Below are 10,000 nucleotides of genomic sequence, written 5' to 3'. Positions count from 1 at the left end.
CAAATATTTGACTCATCTCTCTACAGAGTTCTCACACATTTTTACCAATGAATGTTCAAAACTATTCCATCATATTTTAGCCCATTTCCATGATTTAATTAAGCAGTTTAACAACAGCTGGTCCTCATAGCGACTATAGGGAACAGTGTCGGGTTATTGACTGTGAACTTTGATATCAGATCAGTCATCCATAATTCAAACCATTTCCAGGCTGGAAAACAGTTTTTCTCATTTCAGGACTATTCCAGGACTTTCCTGACTGTGAGAACTCTGGATTTTTTTATCACTGACGGCAAAACATGATTTTTACTTTTGTACTTAAATACATTTCAGAGCCTGAACTTTCTGACTTTTACTTGAGTAAAGAGTTGAATCAGTATTTCTACTTCTAACAGAGTCTTTTATACATAAAGTATCTGAACTTCTACTTCAGTACAGATGTGAGAACTTTAACTCCTCTGTGTGAATCTGAACACAGTATGAAACATGTGACCTGCTCTCATCTCAGAGAGAGATGAATACAACACGCTTTACATCATCTGTACACATTTAACATTTAACATTTAATCTGCTGAAAGAAAAAAAAGGAAAGTGTTGCTTCTGATTTTTAAATGGAGAAATCAGCTGATTAATTACATCATTCATCACTACAACAGTCTGAGAGTTTAATATAAACATCATCCAGATACTTCATTAACCTTATATATCTCTATATGTGTCTCTATAAAGCAGCAGATGTATTTTAACCTCTTCTAACTATCACTGTTTGATGTCAACAACAAAAATACAAGATGATCAGATATGAGGATCCATCAGTCTCTCTCTCTATATATATATAATCCAGATACTTAATTAACCTTATATAAAGCAGCAGATGTATTTAAACCTCTTCTAACTGTTTAATTAACTCCATGTTTACATATATATATCAGTATAAAGCAGCAGATGTTTCCTCTTTAGTTGAATACGTTTATTAGGATTGTGATTCAGCTACGGAGAACCAGAAAGGACACAAAGCGACCAGAGCACTTTCATTATCTCATTATTTTATATTCTAAACAGCAAAGCGACGTTTCAATGTTTAATTTAGTTAAAATATAAAAACACTCACCGGAAGCTTTCTTCTCCAGCACCATGTTGGTTATCGGTGTCTACGGCAACCGCGGAGGGACGAAACAGCTCCGACGTGAAGCGTTTTTCTTTAAATAAATATATCCGGGTTTATTCAGACGCGTTCACGGGAAAACTGAAACCTAAATATACTGTTATAATGACGTATTTAAGTTTTCTATGAGTCTAAATAAAAAGAAAAGCAGCGTTACTAACCGTTTCTTTACTACGGCAAGGGACAAGGTGTCATTAAAAAAGCGCGGTTTCCGCTCTTTGTCGCCACCTGGTGGATGGAAGTTATATTACCTCAAATGTTTAAACTGCGATTAATAAATAACTCAAACTGTTATAATTATACTACTACTACTACTACTACTACTACTACTACTACTACTAATGGTAATGGTAATGAAAGATATGTATTAATATTATATTATATAATTATAACAGTAAAATAAAAAGAGGTTATTTTATATTTCTCACATATTGTTTTGCTTGTGTTTGTCGCCACCTGGTGGATAAAAGTTTGAACTGTTATAAAAATGTTATATTGGTAATGATAATCATTTTAGTTTATGTTAATAAAAATACATAATATAATATAATATTTTTTTTAAAAACAGGAGATGTTATCTTATATTGGGTTCCTCATCACATATTTTGATTTTTATTGATAAATTATCAATAAATTATCAATATTCTGTCATATTTAAATTTCAATTATTTAAAGGATTCTTTTATAGTTAACACTTTAAACACTGTAAACATGATATATGTGCAGCAGAAACTGATTTAAAGATAAGAAAAAAAGAAGGAAAGTTTATTAAAACACAGAACAGAGTTTAAAACATGTAAGAAATAATTTCCAGTTTAATTAAAGAGTTAATTGTTTTAAACTCTGAGTCAGACTGAAGAGTTTTAATTATTCAGGAATGAAATCTGTAACATTTAATTTACAGTTTTAAAGTATTGAATCTTTCGTCATGACTAATTTTATCTAACATAGACGGATCAATTAGTGATTAAATGTAAATATAACTTTGCAAAAATATGATTTGCCTACAAAAAAAGTACAAATCTCAACATATATAACTTCACCTAAAATAAATGATTAAGTTTAAATTACGTTCTACATTCAAAACATCTTTACATTTTCCTTTAATTAGTGTAAAATGTTCTATAGTTATAATTATAGATCAAAGAAATGTCTTAATCACAGTTAACAGAATAATATGGATCTATAAAATCATGTATATAATGTTTATAATATGATCAGAAAGCTGCAGTTAAAGCTACTAAACGGACGAGACGAGACAAACAGTGACAGTAAAATTATTTATTTAAATCCCCAAAACTTAATTCGCTCAGTCATTAACAAATAATTTAATGCAGTTTGTACAAAGCCAGAGAGAAAGTTGATTCCTCGTATCGACAGAAAACTACAACCCAACGTCAGCTGGAAACGTCTCGTCCTCGCGCTCTTCTTTAAATTAGGAGATAAAAACTGAGAGGAGGCGAGAGTTCGACACAGCGACCATGATGGAAAAATACATGATGGAAACATAGAAAATCTCGAGAAATGAACAACATGAATTAAAACAACTAAACAATGAAGAATAAACACAGTAAAATATAAAAAAGGCCTTTAACAGTAACAGTTCTTAAAGTGGAGTTTTACCTTTATAACACTCTTGAACCAAACTCCTTTCAGCATTCAAATATAAACTTTTTCTCTTTACTTTCTTTTTCCTTTAAAACATATATTTCAGCTCGTTATTGAGTCTTTTTTGGCATTTTCTATTTTCTACATCACACTTCTTACTTTCACCAGATTTAACATTCTCAGTTCGGAGTGTCAAACTTTAAAAAGTGACCGGCGACGCTGCGTCGGAGCGATCTGATCGGCTTTTTTAAAAAACAACACATTTTGATTCTCATCGTTATCAGCTGCACGGCTGGTTGCTACGGTAACCTCAATGCTGCCAAGGCTTTTCGGTTTTTTCCACAAGACACGATCTTCTAGAAGACGCTCTGTGTTGGGATTGTGGTTACTGTGGCAACCTGCTGTCCGCTGCAGTGCGACACACACACACACACACACACACACACATAGACACACACACACACACAGGTGGAGTGTGTTCTGCTTGCATAGATACTCAGGTAGTTTCAGGCAGGTTGGTGTAATAAGGCATCTCGGTGACGACGAACCTCCACCACAGACAGTGATGCCTTCAGGACCTCAAATCTCTCCAGGATTTCTCACCTCTGTTACCGACTGAAAATCAGGACTAAATAAAGTGACTGTGTACTCTGACAGGTCTGACCAGGCGCTCCTCCGACTCCTGTGAAGGTTGTCATGGAGACGCCGGTCACACCTGCTGGAGGATGCATTGAAATGATATGTGTTGTCATGGCTACTAAGACGCGGCTACAGGTGCATTACGGGTAGATGCGGGTGAGGTGGATTGACCAATCAGAGGTAAGACAATAACTGTGATGATGAGGTTGAAGGATGTTCACAGACTTACACACATACGCGCACACACACATACACACACACAGGTAGTGTTTATGGGTCGACGAAGGACACCATGATGTAGCGGGTCCCTCTGGTGGTGGGGAGGCCCTCGTGGTAATGCGTCAGGCGGCCGGGGTGCATGAAGGACCAGCCCTTCCTGGGAGCTTCCACCTTACAGTCGTAACGCAGGAACCTGCAGCCTCCGCCCTAATACACATACACACAAACACACACAAACAAACACACACACAGGTAAACACAGGTAAACAAACTGTAGGAGGTTTTTTCAGCTCAGTCACTGCTCATGCGAGTTCTGACACCTTGATGGGTAAAATGCTCAGATTGACTTTAACACTAACACATCTGTTCTTCTGATCGGAGCCTCAGTCGGCAGCTCTTCATGTATCAGCTGTGACTAATTAACCTTCATTCTGTGAGGAACTGGAAGACAAAACCCAACTCGTCTGTTGTCATTTTGAGTGTCTGTACCTGACCAAAGATCATCTATAGCACCACCGACACAATCTTGCCCAGCTCTGATCATCCACTTTTGGATGAATTCATTCCTCTGCCGTCTGGACGGAGATTTAGGCCTCGAGCACGAACAAATAGGTATAAATTTTCCTTTGTCCCACGTGCAACAATGCAGTTAACAACCCCTAAGTCGCATTGACTTTTCTGACATTTCTACTCTTATTCCGATTGTGATTGTTCTTATCAAGTTTGGTTGTGCTGTATGCTGAGATTATGTTTGTTATGTCACTGTTTATTTATTTATTTATGGTTGTTGAAACCAAATTTCCCCTTGAGGGACAATAAAGCTCTGAACTGAACTGAACTGAACCGTACAACTGTTTCCAACAACTCCAACAGAGTAAGACGTCTGTTGTTCCAGTTAGTTTTAAATAAGTGAAGAATAATTAAGCTGAATTAAGAAGCCATAGCTGTTATGTTGATGTGTCAGCATTCAGGTGAACAATCATATCAGGTCACACTCAAGACAAGCCCTGAAGTTAGAATGAGCATGTTTTTACAAAAGGATTTATGGTCTTTTATCTGCATGGTATATGAGACTAGAAGAAGAAAATACACAAATCTTGCACATTAAGCGTCTCATTTAAACAGTTCCCTGCTTTGGTTTCTTGTTTATTATAATTTGAGGTGTAATTTCCTCCTGACCTGTTTCCTCAGATCAGAAGTGTGTTTCTGTTGGTGTGTTTACCTCGTAGTCGTCGTATTTTTTGTTCAGGGCGATGTTGATGGTGAAGGTGGAGGAGTCGTGATGAGGCCGCAGATACGGCTGCTCATCAGGGCGGTAACGCACCACAAAGTTCATGATGGCTTGAGACTGCACATACAGACAATTAATGATTAGTTAACTGTTTCTGGACTGTAGCTTTAGGTAGTATCTGGACTGTAGCTTTAGTATCTGGACTGTAGCTTTAGGTAATATCTCAATGTCTATGTACGTTGGGGTAATATCTGTAATGTCTGTAAAGTGTGTACGTTGCGGTAGTATCTGTAATGTGTGTACCTTGGGGTAGTATCTGTAATGTGTGTACCTTGGGGTAGTATCTGTAATGTGTGTACCTTGGGGTAGTATCTGTCATGTGTGTACCTTGGGGTAGTATCTTTAATGTGTGTACCTTGGGGTAGTATCTGTAATGTGTGTACCTTGGGGTAGTATCTGTAATGTGTGTACCTTGGGGTAGTATCTGTAATGTGTGTACCTTGGGGTAGTATCTGTAATGTGTGTACCTTGGGGTAATATCCAGGATAGAGTTTTTCGGTGACAGGGGAGATGTACTCTTTGAGGAATTTGAGCCACTCCTTCTCGAAGCCGATCTGGTTCATGTGGATGTCCACAGTGGGAACGTTTTCATAACCACCGGCCAGACGTTCGTCCTGAACACAAGTTTATAGAAACATTACTCACTTCAGTCACTTTCCCTGCGTGTATTTCTCACAGGTGAGTAAGCAGACAGACATGTTACCGTGTGTTTGCCTCCTGACCATTCCCCATGGTCCTCCATGGTCTCCACCAAATGATCACACATCTTCTCTGAGAACGCAGGAAACCAGTAAACATCTGGACAGGGCTGAGAGACACAGAGATCATTAGTGAACTACAGAGGATATAAATAATCTTTACATTATGTTTGGTTGTATTGATCTTAACTAATTACTTGAAATCAAAGAGAGATAAAAAGGACCAAACTGACACACAAACAAATTATCGAATGACAAAAAATTGCCATGCTTTATTTTACGGGTCTCTAAATTCCTAATAGTATCCGATGATGTTTCCTCATTTGGTACGAATCATAAAAGATGGAGACAAAATACTGAGACTGTTATTTTGGGTTAGTCAGTTAGTTGTACTGAGTTTAATAATTGTTCATTTCTAGAGGAATTACCCAATTTAAACTCAAGTTAATATAAATTCATAAATTAACTTATTACAAACTTTATTCTCTGTGTATGTTGCGTTATATTTTTTAATGTAGACAAATTTTACTTTTTTGAACATTCAGCTGGCCTGGTGTCCTCTGACTTTAAGACTTTCTAGATTACATTGGCAATTTATCTTAATGAATTAATGTGAGTTAACTTCGAGCATGCTGGAATTTATTCAGTAATTAGTACCAAATGATTTTGTTCTTTTTGGGAAACTTTTTTGGAAATTACTGACCAGCTAAATTTGGAATCCCCATTTGTTCCCATAAAGTGGATAACTAACCTTCTCAAGCTCCACATGAAATAAATCTAAAACTAAAAAGCCGTTGAGTGACAGAGTCATCAGTGTTTTGTTGTATCACCTGCTCCACGAAAGTCTTCTCATCTTCGAACACCTTTGAGTAGTTCTCATGGATATACTTCTCCTTCCAGTCCTGCAAAGAAACACATGATCAGCCTGAGCTGTCCTTCATTTCATTCGTGTGTGTGTGTGTGTGTGTGTGAGACTGACCACAGGGTTGTCGAAGATCTGCCACATGTCCGGGTGCAGCCTGGACGTGTTGAAGTTGGCAGAATTCACCAGGCGACCGAATTCGTCACGATTCGTCACATACATGAAAACTCCCTGTTGATGGACAGAGATCAGCATTATGTAGCTTTTAATGAATGTTTAAGGATTCACACAATAAACAAACTGCAGCTGCTGTTGAAGAAAAAAGGGTTGAAATCTTCAGCTGTGTACTAAAACACTTTGTTTGTGTGGAAAGTATAAAACGCTCCAAACTCATGTGGAACAGGAAGTATTGTTTAATTACACTGAAACTAATGTTGCTGCTGGATGTGGGAACAACAGCTTCAAACATTTACAGCAGGAAACATTGAACTCTGTCTCTACAGTATGACTACATCTGTCTTAAGGTGAGCAGGTGTTGGGTGTTACCTGGTCTCTGATGCCTCTGCAGAACACCATGTCAGGGTCCATCTCCTTGTCCACAAACAGGCTCACCTGGAGCAGTTTGGACCGCAGCATGCTGCCCTTCAACAGGTATGCCTGGGTAATGTACGGCACGTTCCACATCCCGCTGCAGACACACAGGTTAACAACTTCACTTCACCTGTGCTGCAGAGATTTATAGATATAGCAATCGTTGACTAAACTACTCACATCCTCTTCCCCTGGACGATCTCGATGTAGTCTTCAGATCTGGAGTAGAACCCTTCCGGACTCAGAGCTCCCCAGAAGTTGCTCCACAGCTTCCCGTGTTTGGACAACATGGGAGCGATAACGGACCTGAGACAGAGACTTCCTGTTAATATCATCACACTCCAGTGACCAGAAGGTATATAGATGGATGTTAACTAGTGTGTATACAGACTAGTACTAGTACTTGTTAGTGTGTATATATATAGAAGGGTACTAGTGTGTACTTGTTAGTGTGTATATATATAGAAGGGTACTAGTGTGTACTTGTTAGTGTGTATATATATAGAAGGGTACTAGTGTGTACTTGTTAGTGTGTATATATAGAAAGGTACTAGTGTGTACTTGTTAGTGTGTATATATATAGAAGGGTACTAGTGTGTACTTGTTAGTGTGTATATATATAGAAGGGTACTAGTGTGTACTTGTTAGTGTGTATATATATATAGAAGGGTACTAGTGTGTACTTGTTAGTGTGTATATATATAGAAGGGTACTAGTGTGTACTTGTTAGTGTGTATATATATAGAAGGGTACTAGTGTGTACTTGTTAGTGTGTATATATATAGAAGGGTACTAGTGTGTACTTGTTAGTGTGTCATATATATAGAAGGGTACTAGTGTGTACTTGTTAGTGTGTATATATATATATATAGAAGGGTACTAGTGTGTACTTGTTAGTGTGTATATATATAGAAGGGTACTAGTGTGTACTTGTTAGTGTGTATATATATAGAAGGGTACTAGTGTGTACTTGTTAGTGTGTCATATATATAGAAGGGTACTAGTGTGTACTTGTTAGTGTGTATATATATAGAAGGGTACTAGTGTGTACTTGTTAGTGTGTATATATATAGAAGGGTACTAGTGTGTACTTGTTAGTGTGTATATATATAGAAGGGTACTAGTGTGTACTTGTTAGTGTGTATATATAGAAAGGTACTAGTGTGTACTTGTTAGTGTGTATATATATAGAAGGGTACTAGTGTGTACTTGTTAGTGTGTATATATATAGAAGGGTACTAGTGTGTACTTGTTAGTGTGTATATATATATAGAAGGGTACTAGTGTGTACTTGTTAGTGTGTATATATATAGAAGGGTACTAGTGTGTACTTGTTAGTGTGTATATATATAGAAGGGTACTAGTGTGTACTTGTTAGTGTGTATATATATAGAAGGGTACTAGTGTGTACTTGTTAGTGTGTCATATATATAGAAGGGTACTAGTGTGTACTTGTTAGTGTGTATATATATAGAAGGGTACTAGTGTGTACTTGTTAGTGTGTATATATAGAAGGGTACTAGTGTGTACTTGTTAGTGTGTATATATATAGAAGGGTACTAGTGTGTACTTGTTAGTGTGTATATATATATATATAGAAGGGTACTAGTGTGTACTTGTTAGTGTGTATATATATAGAAGGGTACTAGTGTGTACTTGTTAGTGTGTCATATATATAGAAGGGTACTAGTGTGTACTTGTTAGTGTGTATATATATAGAAGGGTACTAGTGTGTACTTGTTAGTGTGTATATATAGAAGGGTACTAGTGTGTACTTGTTAGTGTGTATATATATAGAAAGGTACTAGTGTGTACTTGTTAGTGTGTATATATAGAAGAGGTACTAGTGTGTACTTGTTAGTGTGTATATATAGAAGAGGTACTAGTGTGTACTTGTTAGTGTGTATATATAGAAGGGTACTAGTGTGTACTTGTTAGTGTGTATATATATAGAAGGGTACTAGTGTGTACTTGTTAGTGTATCATATATATAGAAGGGTACTAGTGTGTACTTGTTAGTGTATCATATATATAGAAGGGTACTAGTGTGTACTTGTTAGTGTGTATATATATATAGAAGGGTACTAGTGTGTACTTGTTAGTGTGTATATATATAGAAGGGTACTAGTGTGTACTTGTTAGTGTGTATATATATAGAAGGGTACTAGTGTGTACTTGTTAGTGTGTATATATAGAAAGGTACTAGTGTGTACTTGTTAGTGTGTATATATATAGAAGGGTACTAGTGTGTACTTGTTAGTGTGTATATATATAGAAGGGTACTAGTGTGTACTTGTTAGTGTGTATATATATATAGAAGGGTACTAGTGTGTACTTGTTAGTGTGTATATATATAGAAGGGTACTAGTGTGTACTTGTTAGTGTGTATATATATAGAAGGGTACTAGTGTGTACTTGTTAGTGTGTATATATATAGAAGGGTACTAGTGTGTACTTGTTAGTGTGTATATATATAGAAGGGTACTAGTGTGTACTTGTTAGTGTATCATATATATAGAAGGGTACTAGTGTGTACTTGTTAGTGTGTATATATATAGAAGGGTACTAGTGTGTACTTGTTAGTGTGTATATATATAGAAGGGTACTAGTGTGTACTTGTTAGTGTGTATATATATAGAAAGGTACTAGTGTGTACTTGTTAGTGTGTATATATAGAAGAGGTACTAGTGTGTACTTGTTAGTGTGTATATATAGAAGGGTACTAGTGTGTACTTGTTAGTGTGTATATATATAGAAGGGTACTAGTGTGTACTTGTTAGTGTGTATATATATAGAAGGGTACTAGTGTGTACTTGTTAGTGTGTATATATATAGAAGGGTACTAGTGTGTACTTGTTAGTGTATCATATATATAGAAGGGTACTAGTGTGTACTTGTTAGTGTGTATATATATAGAAGGGTACTAG

At 36.6% G+C, this 10,000-nt stretch overlaps 3 protein-coding genes across 4 annotated transcripts in view; 1 reads left to right on the top strand and 2 right to left on the bottom strand.

Moving 5' to 3' along the window:
• znhit1 (zinc finger, HIT-type containing 1) overlaps positions 1-1,165 on the bottom strand; it is a 98,645-nt gene extending 97,480 nt beyond the window's left edge. For both annotated transcript variants that reach the window (XM_062445255.1, XM_062445254.1), the window contains exon 1: positions 1,112-1,165. In XM_062445255.1, the coding sequence (XP_062301239.1) occupies positions 1,112-1,136 (25 nt within the window). In that variant the 5' untranslated portion in view covers positions 1,137-1,165. The remainder of the gene's footprint in view (positions 1-1,111) is intronic.
• Positions 1-10,000, top strand: part of LOC134006094 (zinc finger protein 271-like) — a 100,395-nt gene that overhangs the window by 11,552 nt on the left and 78,843 nt on the right. The gene's annotated exons all lie outside the window — the stretch shown is intronic.
• The window catches only part of plod3 (procollagen-lysine, 2-oxoglutarate 5-dioxygenase 3), a 20,564-nt gene continuing 13,001 nt past the window's right edge, over positions 2,438-10,000 (bottom strand). Inside the window, exons 12-19 of the mRNA XM_062445165.1 lie at positions 7,254-7,379; positions 7,029-7,170; positions 6,600-6,713; positions 6,451-6,522; positions 5,626-5,730; positions 5,390-5,536; positions 4,854-4,979; positions 2,438-3,838 (exon numbers count right to left, since the gene is read on the bottom strand). Coding sequence (XP_062301149.1) covers positions 3,683-3,838; positions 4,854-4,979; positions 5,390-5,536; positions 5,626-5,730; positions 6,451-6,522; positions 6,600-6,713; positions 7,029-7,170; positions 7,254-7,379 — 988 coding nt within the window. The 3' untranslated portion in view covers positions 2,438-3,682. The remainder of the gene's footprint in view (positions 3,839-4,853; positions 4,980-5,389; positions 5,537-5,625; positions 5,731-6,450; positions 6,523-6,599; positions 6,714-7,028; positions 7,171-7,253; positions 7,380-10,000) is intronic.

The sequence above is a fragment of the Scomber scombrus genome, chromosome 23 (genome assembly GCF_963691925.1).
Source record: "Scomber scombrus chromosome 23, fScoSco1.1, whole genome shotgun sequence".
NCBI classification, from domain to species: Eukaryota; Metazoa; Chordata; class Actinopteri; order Scombriformes; family Scombridae; genus Scomber; species Scomber scombrus.
The sequence above is the reverse complement of the archived record's forward strand: the minus strand, read 5'-3'. Positions and strand labels throughout refer to the sequence as shown.